Consider the following 22,215-nt stretch of genomic DNA (forward strand, 5'->3'; position numbering starts at 1 on the left):
AATTTGTGAACCGAAATTTAATAAATTCCTCTTTAATAAATCTCTTCATTGCCTCTCGTAACTCTGGGCTGTTTCAGAATCAAGATCCTCAGCGCAGTTAGAATCCATTAAAAGAAAACACATCCTTCACTCGGCTAAAGTCGCAGCCTTATCTCTCAGCCGATTCCTAGCTCTTTCATCTGCACCACCAGCAGTAGCAACGACGAAAATTTAATTATCCCTCAGCGAGGACTTTCTTTTATGTTCCGCTATCGCGACGACTTCCCCTTAAAAGGGATCGAGATAGCGGCGCGGAATCGAATGAAAGCTTCAGGGAGGAAAGAGAAACGAGTCGCACACAAGAAGGCGCGAAAAACCTTTAAAATTCCCCAGAGAGTTCACGAGAGATGCGGTAGTTGGCGGGTAGTTTTAAACGGGTTGAAACTCCTCTTTCTCGACGAGTCGTCTTGTGAATTCGATCAAAGGTACAGGGAGTACGAAGGCTTTTAGAGAGCTTTGGAACACTTTGCTGCCAACTGATGTACAGCCCTTGTCGAGTAGCTGTGCAACGGACGACGAGTTGGAGAGTATTAGGTTGAGAGATAAGAGACATTAGGCAAATCGTTACATTCGATTGTTAAGCGGAATATCCAATTGTAACTTTTTTGGACAACTTACAGACAAAATTGCATGAACGTGGAGTAAGCTCTCAATTTACTTTATTGCGCGCCTCCTGCACGAGAGTGTTTAACAACTCACTCACGGAAGTTTATGATTTGTGAAGATGGTAATAAAGGAAAAAGCGTTGGTACAACGACGCCTCCAGAAGCATATAATGTGCGCGCTGTTCCAGCCATAAACAAGACGTAACCCTGATATACGTATATAGCTATACGCGGAGATTCCAAGCTCATAGGTGCGAGTTCAAACACGTACACTGCGTCCCACGTAAAGTTAAGATTTATCGCTGTACTTGGCAATTAAATTCAAAAACTAATCGTTCGCACGTACTAAACTCAACGACGACACTGACGCCAGTATCGGATAATACACACTTCGTGTGTATACGACACGACGGCGGGCGGCTCGAGGAGAAAGAGGTTGTTTACACCAGTGCGGGGAAATTTATATTCCTCTGTGGTTCGCCAGAGGACCATCAGACTTGTTTTCGCCCTGTTCCATCTTGCTGTTTATACGCTCGGCAACAGTCACGACGGCGACATGCGACGCGATGGAAAAACAGCGCTTCGGAGAGCGACTATATCTGCGCGCTCCTGTCTGTTTTCTGCCTTGCCGAAAGGAGACGACGGGGCATTAAGAGGATGTTGAACTGTGAGGAACTTTGACTTGGGATATTCTTATGTACACCCTCTGTAACGTCGTATCGATCTTGTGATTTTCTGTACTTTCATACATATAAATAATGTAGCAAGGAGCAAATTTCATAGCTACCGAATGTAAGAATATATAGACTTAGACAGTTATAGCATGAGCGATCCAAGCAGGCAGCTACAATGCAGTTAGCTGACCCACCGCTATGGATGGATGGATTTTCAGCGCAAGTTCTGATGAAGTCCAAAATTATTTTGTATTCTTAATTTCGCAAGCTCGCGCATCACCGTCAGTTTTGATAAGCCTTATCTATCCGCGTAACGAATAAAGTAATTACCCGACACAGTATACGCAACATCATCGGCATTAGCGAATAAATTACACCATCAGCGCTAATTCCAAACCGCCGCGGGTAAATCCCCCGCAGCCATCGAGAAATTACGAAGCTAATAAGTACGCGGTAGTACGAACGCGCGATAAAGCAAGATAAAAAAAGATCGGAACAACAACAGCATACGGCGCTATACCACACACACGCACGCACGCCGAGATCCGCAAGCTTTTTATACAAGGGTTTGATTTTACCGGCACGTTGAGATATTCCGAGCACGCGCTTAGGTGACCCATTTTTTGCGCTCTCGTATGCTCGCGCGCGCGCATACAGACATATTTCCCCCGTATTTTTGTTTCTCCCTCTCCCGTGTAATTCGCCGAGCTGCTCTTGTTCTTTGTTCAATTTTTTTTTTTTTTTTTTTTTGAAGCTGAACGACGACGACGCGAGGTTTAATTGAAGAGGCTGCAGCGAAGCGGTGGAAATTCTCGAAACGTTTTGCTTTGAAGGCTTCTCGACACGAGCTAATAGGAATCCTTTGGGGGGAATAAAGTGGGAATGCTTTTGTCGCAGACGAAAATCCGGTTAGGTCTAATTGAAGTCGTTCTCGCGTGATGGGAGGGTGAATGAGAGACGCTCTCTCGTTTGGGTGACTTTCGGTATTTTAGAATTGTGAAATCTTCGTGAAATCGATCATCGACGAGTTAAAAAAAAAACTCTAATGCGCGCTATGATGACACCGGCCGAAACTGCGCAAGCAGGCCTGCATCGCGGCAATCACCAAAAAGCCCGGGAAAAAGAACAAAAAAAAAGTGGAAAATTCTCATCTCTCCTCGGCAAACGCGATACACATAAAAACTGGGTCAACCAGGAGAAGAAGAAGAAAAATTGCTGCAAAAAGCAGTCGCTATATGTATAATAAACACGACGGATGCTCGCGGCCGCTAAATCATCGCTGAAAAAGTGTAAGCGCATCGACGGGCTTCGCGCGATTAATAAATATTTATGGTAGAAGTGAGGAAGCCGAGTGTACGCTTCATTGGCTTCGAAAAATGCATCGCTGAAGGGTTGCTCAGTGGTGTTTTGGTTTGGAAAAGAGATGGCTTTTATCCCGTTATAGATTTTACGCTGTATAAGGTTAGTCCGTTGTGCACTGCATTACCACAAGTTTATCGTACGATTCGCCGATTCACGTATCGAGTTGATTACATCGTTGTAAATTTATGCGATAAACGCATTTATACACTGTACGTCGTCGAAGTTTAATCAACGACATAACGACATAAGCTTCGACGTTTCGCTGAAAATTGTCACTCATCGTCGGAATTGAAAAATTCTCCTATGTTTTCACCTTCGACATCATCGAAGCGTAATGCAACTCATCAATAAACGCGCAACGCAAATAAAAATACAGAGGATACAGTGGCGCACGTTGTATAGCTGTGAAAAGTTACTGCGACGAGTGTTTCTCGCGGTGTATTCCCAATGCAGGTAATAAAAGTTTCTCTCGTCCGCACACGCGCCACTTTTTTTCTCTGGAAATCTGCGGAATTTTATTACACAGAGGGAGAGAGAGAGAGAGAGAGAACGTTGAAAAATATCGCGCAAAATATTCTCCAACGCCCTCGATTCCACGTAACCGACACCACGCGCTTTTAACGGCTGCTGCAGCGCTGCGGTTATATTACGCTCTCTCGCGTATCTTTTGTGCTGGATACCGTAGTATCCGCAGGATTTATATAAGTATATGTATATGTATGAAAATTGTTCTGTGGTTTCGATAAAGCTCGATTTCCTTATCGAACGCATCGGTTTGGTTTCAGTTGGGTAGCGTAATGTATTCGATTTCCGATATTCAATAATGATGCGAAAAATGTTCTCGCATTATATAGAATATAAATAATATATATGCACAATTATAAAACATAATTAGTCAACTATGGAGATACGCACTAAGTGCAAAGCTATTAGAGATTCTCTGTATAATCATGCACAATTTACACGGATTCGCCGCGATCAAAGGCAAAACAAGTCGCCTTGATGTAACTGGGTACAGAGTGCCGGCTTAATCGAGACTGGCAGTCCTTATAATTACAGTCAGCGGGACATTTATTAATAACTCAAAGTACCGTGTAACAGGGGTCGCAGTGTATACAGTACACGGAATGACAAAGTTTAATGCAGTTCGCAACTCTAATGCGGCTTTCTTTTCTGCGCAGAGTGAAAGAATGTTATAATCCATGTCGAGCAATTTAGCGCAGCGAGTTTAAACTTGCTGAAAGAATGGCGCACTCTGCGCTTTTTGCACGACGGCTAACTTCGAGGGAAAAAACCTTCTCCGTATGAAAAGTTAGCTTGGACGTATAGCTCTGCATTATTCCGACCCTATTAACGTAAAGGTATTAAAATCAGTTGAGTTTAGCCCAAAGTAGCGCCTCGGACGAGTTCATCTGCAATTGAATTAAAACTTTGGTGACTCGCTCTGTACACTGCAAAGTATACTTACGCAGAGATACCTAATATACGATGCTTCTCAGTACGTAAACTCCATCCGACAAAAAAAAACCATGAAATTAAACAACGACAAAAACTCACCTGTCGAAGATGCGTGCTTCCTTGAGAACATTCCCTAGATTTATATACGCGTCCAAGAAATTGGGGTCCAGTGCGACGGCCTTCTCGAAGTGATGGATGGCCAGCCAGATCTCCCCCTGTGCGTTGAAAACACAGCCCAGGTTGCTCCAGGCCACGGCAAAGTCCGGCCGCGTCTCGATAGCCTTGAGGTAGCATGCCTAGTGTTTGTGTGTCGCGCGATTGCACGAGTTATCAAAGAGAGAGACAAAAAAAGCAAAATCGAGCAGGTAAATGAGTGTTCCTTCAAAACCTCCCTTCGAGCCAATACGACGTGACTCCGGACGATGCGCATAAATCACTCTTCGGACGTATGCGTATCGTCACATCGCTCGCATACCATCATATATCACATTCGCTTGTTGTAATTGTGTTATTATTATTCATTAATGTTCTTTTTTCTTGGATTCATATTTTTATGCGATAAACAAAAAGAGAAGCGCCAAGCTCGACTCCTTGTCCCAACTGTTCAAGCGCGGATTCGCTGACGTGCTCGTGGTGATACGCGAGAGACACATAGTTCATTGTATATTTGTTTTCTTCTGTTTGCAAAAGATTCATGCTGCGGTGTTTGTTTGTACATAAAGCTGTAATCGACCACGATAACGTGAGCGAATTTGCTCTGAAAAAGCCTTTTGGGATTCGAGGCAATCTGGGCGAGTTCGTGTTGTCCTCACGAAAATAAAATGTTGATTGTTGGGTAACTATGTAACTCTATTCATGCACGTCTAAAAATTAAAAACGAAAATTAATGCGTATTTTCGATATTACAGTCTATTCAAACAAGTAAAAAAGTGCACCGATAAAAAAAACTTACTGCCGCAACAAGAATTGAAAATCCCAGTTTGATTCATTATGCGCATCTCGCGGTTAACACAATCAACGCTTTGCTTTCGCGAGGACGTAGCGAAATGAGAATAAAAGAGAGACAGACAGAGAGAAAGAGAGAGAAGGGAAAGTGAAAAAGAATCAGACCTTTTGATAGTTAAAAAGAGTATATATCGTAGAGAAAAAATGCACAGTCGTTTTTTGCTGTAGTCGTTGTCACGAAGTTTATCGAAGAAGCCCAGCTTTCATCGATTCCTCGCGCGCTCGCAGTCGCCACGCCTTTTCCCGTCCGTCTATCGGTCGATTAGATTCGCGCCAATTAACGGAATTTAAAAATAAAACGACGTCTCTGCCTTTGATCGTTTTTGCTAAGGCTGCCGGACAAAATCCAAAGCGTGTCCAAACTTTCAAACTGAGAAAAATCGTTGGTGACAATTTAGCTTTGAACAAAACAACGAGATAAAATCAAACAAAAACAAACTCTCGTGCAGTACAGCGAGAAAAGATTGCTGTAAACAAAAAAAAAAACTGTCAAAAATCAAAGCACTTGAAAAAAAGTCCTGGCGACTGGGCGCGCGAAGTGTACTCGTGATAAACGTCGACTGATCCAGGCTCAGAATTCTTAAAAAAGACACAAAAACATAATCTTTTCCTCTCTCATCCTGGAAGCGTGTAGTTTTGCAATTGCGAGTCGTTATTCTGAAAAAGTAATCCTCCCGTTGACACAAACTCTCTCTGTCTTTCGCCGTGAGTGGAAAACAGAGACAGTCGAAATTCTCTACGTCGGAAAATAACACAATTCTTAGCTCTGTCTCAGTGTTTTCTCAACTCAGCTATGATCCTGGGGACACAGCCTCGCTGCCGAGAAACGTCACCGAGCGACGCGCTGCAGACTCCAAGCCAAAGGATTAATGCAATGCGACGGTCCGGACTCTCCAGCGCGTTTATCAATTATCCGCTGCTGTTTCTCTCGTCAATAGTCTTCTCGTGAGCGATGCGAAAAGTGCGTTAATCGTTAGAATCTATATGCAGCGTGTGTGTATGCATAGGCACACGAACGTCGTCGAAAGCGTCTGAAAGAGAAGAAACTGAGGAGAAACGGTGACGATCCTCGGGAGACGATTGCGTGAGTTTGTAATACTGAGAGGTGGGCTGCAATATGTAAAATTTCAGTGTATAATCCGTACCTAAAACATAGAGATAAAAAGGGCATTTGCGGTCGGCCGGTCTCTACGCGTATGCACATCAGTAAATTCGTACGATTTCATCGAGCTTTGCAATTTTACAATTAAAAACACGATGCGGAGGTATAGGATGAGGGCTTTGTGTGAGCGGATTGTGTTGCGGTAGGCGAGAGAAAAGACATAGAGACCGGCCTCGGGAACTACTTTACCTTCAGAGTACCCTTTGGTAGGTTGACAGTAGGTACGGCTCGTAAGCTCTCGATAATATATCTTTATGATCTGAGAGACACAGTGCTCATATTGAATAACCTCTGATCGCAGCGTTCGTTCGTGTTCAACCGGTTGGAGAAAGCGACCGTGTGTCTGTGTCCGCACTTGCCCCGCTCTCCTAGAGTCGATCAATCCCGTCCACAGACAATAAGACAGCTGCGTTAATCTCTTTTCTTTTCTTTTTTTTCTCTCTCAACAACACTACCACTCCACTGTCTTTGCATTTATCAACTTCATCTTTTCTTTTTTTCTCATAAGTCTCTTTTTTCAATGCTATATTTTTTCATATACTATACATATACGTTCTTTTTGCTTTCAAAAGTTTTAGAGATCTTTATTAAATTGCAAATACCTATATCATATGGACACACGACAGCCAGAGGACTCGTTGACAATTAAATATCTGTTTCGTTTTATGCACTGCTCTCTTTCGTGTTCGCTTAAAGCTTCGAGCTTTTTTGAAGTACTAGAACAAGATTTAAATTTTTGCGTTAAAATGTTTCGTTGCTTTGAAATTTACATCTCCTCTCTCGTCGCGCTCCGAGTTTATAAGCGTCATCGCTTTTCCAGCTCGGAGCTTCGATTCGTCAAAACAATTTCAGAGAAATACATTACACTGACTTTATAGTTATACGGTTGTATACTGACGAAGAATCCTTTTGATGTCACAGTTTCATGAGGAGATTTGAATTTTCAAAATATAATATGAACGTGAATTTTTTTGGCTAAAGAAACGTGCGACTTTGAATGATGAAATTTCTCCAGTGTAATCTACTCCCAAAATCCATCCCGAGCCGAAGTATGTCTAAAGTCGTTAAGTTCGACCGTAAAAATTTTTCAAATTAAAAGTTGAAAAGTTTAATTTTAATGTACTACGATCTCCGAGTTTCATGTGCAGCATTCAAACAGAGCGATAAAATGAAAACTTCGAATCACTTGCTAGTTATGGCTCAAATTTAATTAACAACGCGAGTTTCCTCAAAAAAAAGAAAAGACTCTAACTCAATGAAAAGCTATAGTGGCTGGACGAGTTTAAAAAAAAAATAGAAGAAAAAAACTTGGCAGTTATTAGGGGCCAGCTAGTTCTCAGGAATGACTTATAGAGTATTGCAGAAAACTTCCCTCGTCACCGTTTATCCTAAGTAAAGTCGAAAAAGCGATGCGCTCACGAATTGCTTTTAGAAACATTTCATGAATATTGACGAACAAGTCTCGTGTTAAGTTAAGTCAAGTGCATCCTTCATTGCCGATGCAAAAGAAAAACATGTTTAAACTATTTCTAATTGAAATTCACGATGAGACACAATGTCGTGAGAGCATCCGAATCGCCAACTCCGCGCTAAAGCAGACTTCTTGACTAAACGTAATCTAATTGCCTAAGAAATTGCATGGTTTCCACTTCTTCAATTTACTCTAAAGACTCGAGGAAACACATCTTTTTGAACCAGTGAAAATCTTTAATTCAAATGTAATTGTACACTCTTAAGAACGTCACATTTCTGTTCAAACATCAGTGAACTTCAACAGCTGTGCATTTTTGCGTAAAAAATCTTTTTACTACATTAGATCAAAACAATTTGAAAAGTAAGGTTTCTGAAAAATGACATGAAATATAGAAAATATTCAACAATCTTTGACATCAAAATTTACAATAGCCAAGCAGTCTTGCGCCAATCTTGCTTTTTAGCGCATTGTATTTTGCATGTGATAAAGAGAAAACTACACCATAGGATTAAAGGAGGAGTAAAAGAAAAGGTGCTGTAAAAAAAAGTTAATGAGAAATGATAGGGTTTTAAAAGTGAACTTAAAAGCTAGTTGCGCGCGGCCGATCCTATTTATCTCTGTGTAACATGCGAGTAACAAAATTCTCAATATTTGCGTAACAATATAAAATGCAATGTGAGGCGAGGTTAATTATGCTAGCAAATAGAATCGGCGGAGTCACAATTCGAAAAACTTGCAGCAAAGCAAACGTATCATTTGATAAGCGAAGCGTTGCTGCAAGCTGCCCGCAATGCCATTTGTGGTTTGTCCGCTGTTTGCTCTTGACAGCTTCAAAACCTCAAGGGGATGTCGCGACTGTCGTGGTCAAGCAGAGTTTAACAAATTGTTCTGTTATCTACGCTGTGATCAGTAAATGTTTTGCTTTTGCTGAAAATTCTATGAGTTTTAAAGTTTGATTGTTCAATGAAAACGTATACTTTTTTCAGAAAAAAAAATTACACTATGATTGTGAAATCTGGAAAATAAAAAATATAATTCTTTCAAATCATAAACGAATCAGCGACTTCTAAAAGCGAAACTACGATGCTATTACGTTGACCACAATTCATCTAATTCTATGCATTCGGATTCAAAATTTGTCGACTCTAATGATCCGTTAAAGCGGCGACATTCCCTTGAAAAACGTATTGCATGCGAAGTTAGGTTAAACTGAAATTTAAAACACTCATAAGCATGGCACTATTTTTACAGCGAAAAAAACTCTGAATGTAAATGTATCGAATGCAATACGTTGAAGAGTACCCATAGTGAATAATTTTTCTGTAATCAGAAAGTCAATGCTGCAAGGAAAAAAATTATGGGTAGATATGGCATAAAATTACGAAATTCAATGACAGATGATTGCTCGCATCGCGCGCATTTGTAGTATACAAAGGCAGCTTTCTGCATGTGCTTATGTCAAAACAAACATGTACTCTAAACATTCCTCAGAACTACGCTAGCCGATACACATGCATAATACGCATTAACACCTTTTCGTCAATCCACAGTCATTGTTTTTGGCTACCGTTCGTTTTCGATTAGTCACACATTTTTATGACAGTAAATTTGATTCTAGCGAATATAACTGATGGAATGCTGACTTCCGGCATAAATGCATAGAATGTTTCATGTGAGAATTCTCGAAATTTGCGTGACTGCATCAAATTTAACATACCTTGGCTTCGTCGAGTCTTGCTAATGCTTTCAATAGATTACCAAGATCACTCCTTACGCAATATAAATCCTAAAAAGAACGAAATAAATTAGTAAGAATGACAATCGCTTATTTACAGAGATTAACTATAACATTAGAATATGGGATTTGGCAATGCTAATTGAAGTGGTTGCATAACTTGTTATTCAACAACGAATTGTGTAATTACTTTCAATAAATAACAGTTTTTTCTTATCCATTGCTTAATATACAATGGAAAAGATAAGCAAACTTGTAAACTTGCTTTTAGTTAAAACTGCTGAACACTTTGATATTTCAATGAACATTACGATGTCCCAAAATTGATAAACTCAAAATGTAAAATCTACGCACTGGATTGTACTGCAGAGCAGTCACGTATGCTTGCACAGCTTGTTCCATGTCTCCCGCTGCTACCAGTGCGGCTGCTAAATTAATGTAACCGTCTATGAAGTCCGGTTTCAACCGAACTGCGTGTCTGTAATTTTCCAATGCTTCTTGGAGCTGTCCTCGCTCTTTGTAAACATTTCCTAAATTGCTGTATGCTTCAGCCAATAATGGATTCTGCTTGATAGCTAATGTGCTGTAGTGGGCTGACCTGTTGAAAATTGCAGGGATTAGAAAATATTATTTTCATACTCGGCTTATGCTCTGACATAGAAATCAGCTGTAAAAAATGAGTTTACTTTTTTGTTTGACATTTAAAAAGATTTTCAAAAAAGTGGATTAATGTTTGAAAATGTTCATATGCAATTAGACTCACTTTTCTAGTCTGCGGCATTGAAAGTGTATGGAGGAGAGGAGTAGTAGGACTCCTGTGTTGTTTGTTTCTTGTCTCCACAGCTGCATGCAGTGCCTTTCTGCATTTTCATAGTCCCCAGCTTGGTACTCTCGGTGTGCGAGTTCCAGTAACCCTGAAAGCCACATAATTCAATTAGTCATATTGTTTGACAATGGATCCTTTTTTATCAACTAAGAACTAAGATTTCTTCAATTTTATTTCAATCGACATTTGTAAAACTGTGCTACCAAAGAATCTACAGTGTACTCATAAACAAGGAAATCACTTGGAAAAAAATTCTCTCTTAGCTTCTTGTTTCCTTGATTAATGACTCATCCAATCCTATCTCAATTTCAATACAACCTATATATGTGTGTGTGCATGTGGAGAAGCTAAGAGCTTTAGAAGCTTGGTTTTCATAAGGCATTTGTAAGTCACTCACAAAGCATTTGTGATTCGATTTGCAAAAAAAGAGTTCTGTCAATGAAATGGAAATAGGAGTCTCTACAAAGAAGACAATGGAAAGACAATCCTACTGAGCAAACAACACAGTGAAAAAAGCCTAAATCACAGTGGCATAAACAACCCTCCTAATCAATAAGCCAGCCTGTCATTCTTTGTTCGCCTCCCAACATGGCTCTGGAGCAACAGTCATTGGAATCATCCCGATGGCATCGATCAATAATCCAGTAGCCAGCAGCCCACCCCACCCTAGGGCAAACTTCTCCAAAAAAACGCAGCAAGGACAAAGATTAGAAGGAAAAGAGAAAGAATACATGAAGTGTGAAAAAGCAATAAGTACACGAACAGTACGAGTCGAGGACGACGTTGACGCCATTGACGGTCTGCTCGTCGGCTACCGCGATGAGCTCCTTGCCTTGTGTGTCCTGCGATACGACCAGGAGATTCTGGCCGTTCTGTCCCGGTTGTCCCGGCTGATTGAGCGGCGACGGATTCGACTGCCAGTCGGCGTGTTGCTGCTGCTGCTGGAGGCTGTTGGCCGTAGCCTCGACGACGCGATTGACGACGCCGGCGGTCGTCTTCATCAGGCCACCCCCGCCGTTCTTGTCCATCACGCGTGCGCTCATGATGTCCTCGGCAACTCGCCGTGCATGTATTATTATATATACGCACTCCCTCGCTTGCTCTCTCTGTCTGTGATCGGAGTATATGCGCGGACGAGAAGACACCTAACCTCACTTTCCGTCTCTCTCGCGCTTTCGCACTATGGCCTGTCCGCGTATATATACGTATACTACGCGGATACGCTGTGTGTATAGCTGTCAGTGCCGGTGACTCGGACGATCCTCTTCAGGCAGCCTCGACGTCGTCCATAGCTCCAAGCCGCTCCTGTACACACTGCCTAAGTGAGAGAGACGCGTTTTTCCCACGCGCGAGCGCGAGAACAAAGAAAAACGCCGCAGCGCGCTCACACACACACGCAGCACGCGCGCGCACGCTCTCGAGTGCTGCACAGCTTTTCCACACACCGTCTGTCAGGGGACTAAGTTGTTTATTTTTTTTTTTTTTCAAGTGCACTGGTATATATCGTCGATGACAGCAACAAACGACAAGCAAACAAACAAACACAGCGAGTCTCGGTCGCAGAAGGAAGAGAGCAGGTATATAAAAGAGAACAGCTTCGACTGCAGACAGTCGACGGCGGCGAGTCTCACACTAACGAGAAGGTCCCGCAGGAGCAGAGAGAGCCTGGATGCGGTGTGTATCGGCGGCGCCGCGCGCGCGGATATTCGGCAAGAGGGAGCGAAAAGGCGCGGAGGGGAGCGGCTAGGCTGCTATGCTCTGTGGATATACATATAGCTATAGAACGCACAGATCAGAGAAAGCGCCGACGGCGCGAGAGAGCGAGTGAGAGAGAGAGAGAGAGAAAGAGAAGGCCTGCGATGTGTGGTGTGGCGAGTTTAGAGGGGAAAAAGAGCAGGAACGGAGGTTGCGGAAACTGGTACCCCCTTGTAGCTAGCTCTCTGCCTAGTGCCTGTATACCGCCGGTATATGGTGGGTATAGGGTCGTTTTTTCCTCGAGGGGGGAGGGAGAGAGAGCTGGGCTTTTAATTGATTCGCGAATACTGAGAGAGAAAGAGAGAGGGTCGAGCTCGCGAAGTTTTGCGCTTCTCAGATGAAGCAGGGGGTTGCGCGTGTGGCGAGAGGCAGCTGATGACGGTGGCAGCGGTGAGAATTAGAAGTGATCGGGTTGATCGCTGTGGAGGCTTTGGACTATCGTTACAATTCTCAGTTTTCTAACGATTCCAGTTGTTTCTTTTTTTTTTTTTATTTTAAAAGTATGGCAATTAAATATGAAGTTGAAATGAAGGGATGAGCCAAGTACTCGATATAATTTCGATTTCGAATGCTAATTTTCAAAGTTTATATTAATTACGACACTTCAACAAAGTTTCATAATATGCAAAGGAGGGTCTAGTAGACTATAGATGTCCGGAAGTATGACCACTTTTTCACGCGAATCGTTACTACTCGGGGTGGGCAAAAGGACTATATAGGATATTATACAAACGCTGCAAGGGTTCGACGATCATAGCATTTCGGACCTCAGCAGTCTTCTTTCTATTGTGTTCATACGCCAGCTGACACTCGGTCAAACTGCATTTCAAATACGAAACTGAAGTCTCGATTCAAAGAACATTTTTGCAAGTCTCAGTAAAATGTATACGGTACACCGGCCACCTCCAATAACGATTTCGTTATCTAATGCTCTCTCCCCCTCTCTCTCTCTCCCTCTCTCTCGCGCGCGCGCGGATAACGAAAACATTTATAGAACACGAAGAAAAATATTGTTGTTGACACTGCACACTTTTGAAACGTTTCCGTAAAAACTCGACGTGTCTCGCCCCGAAATAACCACACGAGTCAGTGACTAAATAACTGTCGCATCGACGTGAATAAAAACAATTCCGCGTGAATTTATCACGAACCTATCGGTTTTATCGCGAGGATTCAGTGTATAATTCAGAAGATCGTCTGATTGACTATGTTCGAGCCCAAAAATAAAGGGGTGTATAGATCGATGAATCGTCGTCGCCGTGGCGCGAAGACACGACCGAATTAGCGATCAAAGTTATAAACTAGTCGACGACACAATTAACCGGTGGATAATTGTGTGTGTATGTCACTTTGACCCGCAAGCTTTTTACGCAATTGTTGTATGGTCGCTTGGAAGTATGCCTATTATTATGTGAATTATATGGAAAGCACTTCCATATACTTCAATATTGGGTTGTTTTCAAAACAAATTCTCTACAATTTTCTTTGTTCAACGTTAGTACAGTATCACCCGAACGAAATTGAAAACGTGACAAGCATATATAATCCAACGCGACACCCGCCTTCGTATCTCCGATCAGTGCATCTCCTCCCCGATAAACGAGCCACGAGATAATTAATCCGATCAACATTCTCGGCTCTATTCTCGTAGCCACTCCACGAACCAGCAGCTCCTCCTTCGTCATAACACGTGTCGCGCGAAACTCGGGCAAAAAAAAATTTTCCTCCTGTGTAGACTCTAAGGCGTATTGTACGAAAATTGCGACGACGACGGCGACCTATTGATTGACCGCGAGCGAGGCTGAAAAGCTAAAAACCTTGGCCGAGTCTCTATACGTGCGGCTAATTTGATTTTCTTGCGCGCACATCTCCTGCCTCACGCTTGTGTATGTATAGTATAGCATTTACACACACACACACGCACACACACACACGCGCGTGAGTTGTGGATTTACGCGCGGATGGTTTTAGGGGCTATAGTTTTTGTCGAGATGGTGAGTGCAATGCATATACTTACTCTTAATTGAATCATCAAAATTAGTCCCTCTCGTCCGACGACGGGCTCGATTTGAATTTCAATTTGTCAGCTGCGAGTCGCAATTTCATTGCGTAAGATAGCGCGAACAAGTTGGAGCGAAAAGCGCGAGATCGTCGATGAGAATCTTTTTCATCGTTGTATAGGTACACTGACGCAAACGACAATTTTTCCGCGCGCTGTTACGCACTATGTTTATGTGTATATTAACTTTTTTATACTAGGTTATCAGCTGTGGTCTGACTGTTACTGATAAAGGCGTTAAATAGGTGAATCAACGTATCGAGTTCTTCCTGTTTGAAAATTAGCGCAGCTTATAATGAAGTCTGGTTTGGAAAATTTTTCCTTCAGCACGACGACAAGAGAGCTATACACTTCCGGCGCAAGTGAATCGACGAAAACATCGCGTATGCGCTTGGAAAGTATAATGAGCGATAACTAAGACGCGGTTTTAGGAACAATTTCTACTTTCGAATTCTCCTGCTATTTACGCTTGAAGCGTCGCTCATATGTAGGAAAAAAACGCGCCGACATTGCGATACGCTTCATCGTACAAATCGCGAACTTATTTGAAACAAAATATTTTCCAACAAACGCCGCAGCGAAATAAACGAGTAAATGTAACGAGGAGAAAACGCTCTCGGAACAAAAACAATCAGGTAAAAACCTTTGCACGAAAAATACAAGGCTAATTATACGCCGGGAAACAAATCCATCCGCTAAAAATAACGAAACCCCCGAGTTACACGCGAGATCGTCCTTATCGACCTCGATTAATCAACAACAGTAATTTTCGCAACGCCCGCGACGCTATGTCCTCTAGCGTCCCTAATGCACGAACTATATATTCCGAAAACAAAAACATACATCAGTCGTCTCTCTCCCTCTCTCTCTCTCGCATATTCGAGGAAAATTCACTGCGGCGACGTGACATAATTTCGCGCATAGTGTCTTCCCTTGAAAACTCTCTTAGCTATATATGCGAGTGTACTGTACCGATAGCACTGGGTTTTTTCCACGCGCTGCATAGCGAAAAGGGAGAACCCATAGACGCGGCCTTTACTTCATTCCCCCCATGCAGACAAGCGTATATAGTACGGCAGAGGAGGCTATAGAAAAATTTCCGCTCTCTTTCTTTCTTCGCCGTCGTCGTCTCTCTCGTGTCGGGGAAACTATTTACTCGAGTCGATAATGCAGCCTGTGGGAAGACACTTATATGTTAAATATTTTAACGGCGCATGAGTGATACTGTATTTTATTCGAGAAACGTGGTAGAAACGAGCGATCGATCGTATTTGAATGATGCATGCGGGAGGGTCACTGTGCTTTCGTATTACAGGGGATCGATGATTATTTTGATTTCGCGTCAGTTTCAGTGCTTATGCTGCGAGTCTCGATTCGAGTCTCGTCAATATTTTACGAGTCGGCGCTGTGCTAGATGATTGTTATATATCTGCTCGACGCATTTGCCGATTGAATTTCGATGCAAAATTGCGTATTACTGAAAGTGAAAATAATTTTTTAAGCCCTAAAACCGCTATCTTTGATCTTCTGATGGCCTGCTAAAAAATACGCGTTCTGGGGGCGCTGATCCAGAGCTTTGATGTACTAGCTACTCTGGTGTGTGTTCGAACACGCACATGGGAATTTTCCAGAAAGGCTTTTTTTAAAAAAACCTCAATTAGCCCTCCCACCAACTTCCAACAAATTTAATTAAAACCCGAAGGCTACCACTTCAATTTTTTCGCAACTCCCTTCCTCAGCAGACAAAAACTCCCATTTATCTCTATCCCGAAAATTCCTCCAGAGCCATTATTGCTATCCCCTCGAAAATTTAATCCCAAAGCGAGAGGGGCGACACTCCCACGATCTTACGGCACTGGCTTAGCAGCAGCAGCAGCAGCAGGACACAAAACGAAGGGCTGCCCCACTCGCTTTAACTTCTGCTCGGGGCTCTCTCGCGTTCATTTTCTTTCTCCGTCGCACTGCCGGGCCGGGCGCAGATGGAGAGTCAGTGGAATATTCCATCGGCTCTGGTGTCGCGGCGCCGTGCGAGTGCGACGGAGACAGACCGTCGCGCCGAGAAGCCCCGGTTACGCTTTGCGGAGGCTATGCGGATATGTATTACGGCCGGCGTGGATTTTTTTAACCAAAAATTTTTTTGGCGAAAGACTTTTTGTGTTGAGATAAGTATAATTGTATATTCTGGTATATAGTTATTGGTTTTATTTTGATTATTAGGCACTTGTATGCGGATGATTGGCAGCGGAAAAATTGTCGCATCGACGATCCATGAACCGAGTCAGTGTGCGAACTTCGCTGCTGTTTTCAAAATACAGTTAGTATACGATTTGCCCAATACACACGTAGAACTTTCTAGACGGCTATATCTATGAAGAGCCGCCGCTGACCGAATGTTTTGATTTTTTCCGAAGCGCACGACCGTATGCCTTTTCGTTTTGAATCGCTCGACGCTCGAACGAATTTTAAAACACCTTCGCATAACTATAACACAATATGTTATGCCCATTACGTTGCCGCGTATCGATATCCTTATCTGATCACGGCAAACTTTTATCACTGAACCATCATCACCAGCGATTGAAAAAAAAACTTCCCAATTATTCGAGCAATCCATCAATTTAAATACCAAACGATCCTAATCAACACAATTACAACAGATAAAGCCGCACCGAGCGAGCAACAAAATCAATGCTATACACGTCGCAGCGTAAAACGGCCTTATACAGCAGCAGCAGCAGCAGCAGCAGCAGAGGAGAGAAGAGCCGCACACAGCATAGAATAGACGTCGCAGATACACGATGCGGGGAAAGGTGCGCTCACAACGCGCTTTTTAAAAGAGAGAGAGAGAGAGAGAGAGAGAGAGAGAGAGAGAGAGAGAGAGAGAGAGAGAGAGAAGCGAGAAGGAAGCGACCCCGAACACGACGGCTGGATACACAAAGAGGAGGACCAGTATTATACGGCTAGAAATTCACCGGAGGAACTTGATCCCTTTGAATTTTTCCGAGCTGAGCTATTGGTTTTAATAAAAAATTAGACAATAAGCTATGCTCGTCCTTCGCGTCTAGACACTCGCTCGATGGGTCTCCCTCCCTTCGAACTATGGGTACAATAATAGAAAATTTATTTGTCTTTGCTGTCCGGCGCGCTTCCATCCGACGAGCGGTGTTTCAGTATATGTAGTCTCTGCGGCAGAATTTTCTGTGGACGAAGCTCTTGAAAAACTTTCGAAGGGGATTAGTCTGGTTTGAAAGAGTTTCAGTGCTGCGGCTAATTAGGTATAAATAGTTCTTTCCTGACGTCACGGCTAGATATAGTCCGCAAATGTGACTCGGATTTATGTAATATTCAAATTGCCGCATCCTTTATACAATGCTATATGTGTGTGTGTAGTATATAGGTAAGAAAAGTTTTACTGCAGCGCAATCAGAAGCTTCGAAATTGAACGCGTAATAAAAGCTTATACTTTTTATTGCGGCTGATAGGATTTTCATTAAAATCTTGAAAAAAGTCGTTATTCGACTAACAATCCATACACCGATAACTTAATAATAACTATTTTTATGGGATCTATCCTCGTCCATTTTTAATTAATAATTTTCACATTCATCTGCAATCTCCGCTCGAAGTGTGCAGAAGCGTTTGAAAATCACTTGTTTGCGCGCCATTTCCGCATGACGTCATCCGAGCGTCGTTGCGTGAACTCTGATCTGTGCTCTCCACTCCAAATACACTTGACACGCTATGCGGAGGCTTTAACTTTTGACAATCGCAATTTCCTATTTTTCCTAGTCAGCCTCTCGAGTTTGTTTCGTAATTAGTTATATTTTGCCGAAGTTGTTTTTCAAGTTTCATTATTCTAATTGTTTCCGCTTGAAGTTTAAGTATACGAACTACTGTCGCTGCTGCTGTGCTCCGAAAATGAAGTATATAATTTCTCGAGACGTTTTCTGACTTGTCATCTTAATAATTAAAAAGTTTCTCGAGCTGCTGGCCAAAACAATTTGCATACAATGTGCCAATATTTGTTCACGATATACATAAATAGACGCTTCGGTTTTGCATTTTCCAATATTTATTTTCTACACTATACTCCCTCGATTATCCACACGCGATCCTTTTGTATTTGGTTGTATTAGAAGCTTTATTGCCATGTAAATAATTCGCAATAAGTGTATACTTTATGTAATTCGGCTAATTTTGCATATATTAATTATTTTTCCCAGAACGTTGGAAAAGTATGTATGGCATGCAAAAAATACACTTCTTTTCTTTGCTATACGCAGGTGCAACCCCTCGAACTATGGATTAATAATACTCACTCCCACGTTCACCTCTTGGTACGCCTACAATGTTTCGAAAGTGCAAATATAGGTATAGCCAACGACGTTATTATGCAAGCATCAATTGGCCCGGAAAGTTTCGCTGGAAAGTTTTACACTATACTCAATGATACACGCCTTTGATTCATCAGCTCGTATCCTTCATTTTTTCTCCATTCAATCTTTTTGCGCCGCAGCGAATTCGGCATACGATATTCCGCCTTTATCGTTCTCCGATTATATCGACTCGAGTATTACAGCGGCTTCTCCATTACGTCTTGATCGTATTAATTAAACTCATCCTCCAAGAGCTTGTACGATCGTCTCGTCAGATATTATAATTATAGTCACTGTCGCAACAACAACAAATTTCGACGATGATGTTATACTTACATATTGTTCAAAAATCACAACGAATTTGTTGTTTCTATATATACATTAAAGGCTATAGTGAAAATCTTCGGACGTCGAATGAATCGCTGTCGCGCGCGCGCGCGAGACGGCGCATGAATCAGCGCGAAATATTTTCTATAAATATATAAGTACCAGACCTCGAGAGCGCGAAACGAGCGTATCGGATTTATCGCGCTAATGATTTTCGAATTCGAAGCTACAGAACAATGGTGTATAATCCAAGCCCAGGAATAACAGTCCGTAAATCTCGGCGAAAATTTCGCTCGAAATCGGAGCTATACACATCGAGCATCGGAGAGGCAATCTCTCGAGCTATAATGTGACCTTCGGGAAGCGCTCTTTTTTTATCGCGGAGAGGAAGCATGTGCTGCCGCGTTTTCCTCATATTTTCGGTGAGCGATTGCTGATGCTTGAGTATATACGACTCGATTATTATTCTAGAATTTTTTCGCGCGATATCTGCGTGTATATTATACTGAAAAGTGTATAACGCCTGTGTATATAGCCTCGTCGACTTTTATCGTAATCGATGTCTTGTTTTGTTGTCGCTCGGTATAGTGTATATATCTTTGAAAATGTTATTGCTTATTTTTTATAACGATTGTTTTCCCCAATCGGCAAAAAAATCCTTATCGGAATAATATCGAATAATTAAGAGTCGATGCTAATTTTTTAGCAGCGAGAACTTTTTCTAGCTATAATTATCAATGACTAGAACACACAGCGTCGTCGATAACATATTCGCGAATTCGTCATGCGTCGAGTCAAACGATGTTTTATATTTATAAAAGCTCGTGTTCGAAAAAGACGAAAAACTTTCCACGTTACGAAAATACGCGCTATGGTACATAAATACGTCGTGTATACCTATATATATATTACTCTCGTCGCGAGGAAAAAGAGCAGTCGCCGCGAGCACGTGTCCGTATATATACACAGCGAGTGTGTATATCGTTCGTCGTTTCCGCACTTATGTGTACATATACATACATAACTGACAGCGCAAAACGCGCTTATTACATTTTTAACGTTTTGCCAAACGACGATTCCAATTTCTCGTCTATTTTAAAATACTTCGAAGAGAGAGCGCGAGGTGGAAAATTTGTCCTGCACTCGGAAAAGTCCATTGCTCATATGCATGTATATAATGCAATCGACGATGCACAGTATATATGTATATTTCAATATACGTGTATTTTCGCGGACGTTACTGTCGAGCGCTTAAAAGATCAATGTTTTTCGAAACAGCACCGAGAGACAGCAGCGAATCAGGCCAGATTCGACGAAGAATGACAGAATAATCGCACCCTTAATACTTACTTACAGCGAGCCGTGAAACGGCTGATTCACACGCGGAGTTTTGAGGTTAGGTTAATCGCCTTCTCGCGCATATCTCAGAAAAGTATAGCTGCATCGATTGCCTTTTTCCAAGACGATTCAGCTAAAGCCTCGAATTGCGTAAATCCGACACATCATGCGACGCGAATGAATTTACATAAACAAGCAGATATCAGCACAGACTGACAACAACGACGACGACGAAGACTACAATGAGAGTCAACATAAAAAAAGCCAAGCTCAAGGTCACGACAGATACACACAATGAGCCATATCCCTTCAGTAGAAACGTACGGACAGGATCAGCCCCTAACGTAATAGCAAAGCAGCAGCAGCAAAGTTGTCAGGTTGTCTCTTCCAAAAGCCATATATAAAAAACAAAGACAAAAACAATCGAAAGCGAGACTGACTATTGACGAGTATTATCCATACCACGAGGAGGCTTCTCGGCCATGGGGGCAACAGCTCCGCCCTCGTCTGCACCACATAAGCAGCTGTCACTCGTCGTTTTGGATAATCCACGACGCGCACGACAACACACAATGCTGCTGCTCTGCTGCTGCTGCAGATCGAAAGTGGCACGCGCGCACAATCTCGCGAAAACTTGCGCACACCGATCAATGAAAACGTGCTGCTACTGCCCTGTCTCCTCCTCCTCTATTTGCATTTTTTATATCGTCTCGTATATGTTATATAGACCAAAGAGTGACTGACTTTCTAGTTGCATGTATTGTATACCTATATAGGTATGTACTATGTAGCAGTGAGAGAGAAAGACTGACGGCGTGCACTCGTCTCGTGGAAATTCGAAAGGATCGTGTGCACGGAGAGCCGTAACGTGTGTGTGTGTGTGTGTGTGTGTGTGTGTGTGTATATATATATAGTTTTGCGAGGAGAGACAACGGAGTCGACTTCCTAACCTTATTCTCCGTGCGCTCAGCTTTTCGAGCTCGACGAAAAAGAGAGCTGCGCGAATTTCGATCTAGTTGCGCAACTCGCGTCTGGCATACTCGTCATTTTCCACTTATATACTTAGTCTAAGTAGGCATACTGTAGTTCATTTCCCTCTCGTGTGTTATGTGCGCTATATATCGATTCTAAAGCCAGTTCGCCGTAATTTTGAATAATAAACGAACTCTCCTATCGACCCGCGAGGAGAGAGAGAGAGAGAGAGAGAGAGATAAAAAGGAGAAGAAAAAAGATAGGCATATCGCGCAGTCTTGACCGGAAAAATACCACGCGCTCAATGTCACAACACACGAGAGTGAATCAAGAGTATAAGTAGTATGAGAGATCAAGAGAATATCTTTCCGATCCCACGCGATCGGCAGCGCGCGCACACGCGGTTATGTATGTACGCGCACATATAGGTATATCCATGTATATAATACTCACCGACGGTGGACAGCTGCTGCACGACGGTCTCGTTCATCTTCAGGATCACGCTCGATCCGGCGACGATCTGCTGGTGGTTATGCTGCTGAGGCTGTTGCGTCTGCATCATGCGCTTCTCTCTATCTCTCTCTCTCTCTCTCTCGCTCGTCGTCGCACTCGTGTTTCTGCAGGGCTACTATAGGTACTGCTTGCCTACTTGCTTATATTCTATACAGATATATACTTATACATCTATAGCGAACTCGCGAATTCTCATCCACCTGAGAACGCGTGTGCTGCACCTGGTATTACTACAAAACGATCACACGCACACACAGTTAGATACGAACACGCGCGAAGTGCGAGCTCCTCGCGAACGTCTATCGAAATTTCGTCTCTGTGTATAATAGGAAGGCACACGGTTCTGTACTGCGAGAATATATATCACTATTATCGGTTCGACTGCAGCACTACGTCCGCCATCATGGAAATCCCGCCGAGCAGTCCGAGGAGGGACGGCGCCGCCAACAAGCGACGACGGACAGCACACGGATGACGATATGTGTGTGCGTGAGTACATGTGTATGTGTGTGTGTGGGGGGGGGGGTAGAAAGAG

At 42.6% G+C, this 22,215-nt stretch overlaps 1 protein-coding gene across 5 annotated transcripts in view; it reads right to left on the reverse strand.

Moving 5' to 3' along the window:
* Positions 1 to 22,106, reverse strand: part of Ogt (O-glycosyltransferase) — a 53,788-nt gene extending 31,682 nt beyond the window's left edge. The window contains exons 1-5 of one of the 5 annotated variants that reach the window (NM_001159869.1): positions 21,621 to 22,106; positions 10,278 to 10,428; positions 9,869 to 10,112; positions 9,497 to 9,565; positions 4,238 to 4,434 (exon numbers count right to left, since the gene is read on the reverse strand). In NM_001159869.1, coding sequence (NP_001153341.1) covers positions 4,238 to 4,434; positions 9,497 to 9,565; positions 9,869 to 10,112; positions 10,278 to 10,428; positions 21,621 to 21,729 — 770 coding nt within the window. In that variant the 5' untranslated portion in view covers positions 21,730 to 22,106. Of the gene's footprint in view, positions 1 to 4,237; positions 4,435 to 9,496; positions 9,566 to 9,868; positions 10,113 to 10,277; positions 10,429 to 11,097; positions 15,172 to 20,657; positions 21,280 to 21,620 lie in introns of those variants that run through there. The other 4 variants (XM_016982190.3, XM_008216804.4, XM_008216803.4 and 1 more) reach the window with 4 other exon arrangements.
* Between the last annotated feature and the right edge of the window lie 109 nt (positions 22,107 to 22,215).

This window comes from Nasonia vitripennis, chromosome 1, assembly GCF_009193385.2.
Source record: "Nasonia vitripennis strain AsymCx chromosome 1, Nvit_psr_1.1, whole genome shotgun sequence".
Classification (NCBI taxonomy): domain Eukaryota; kingdom Metazoa; phylum Arthropoda; class Insecta; order Hymenoptera; family Pteromalidae; genus Nasonia; species Nasonia vitripennis.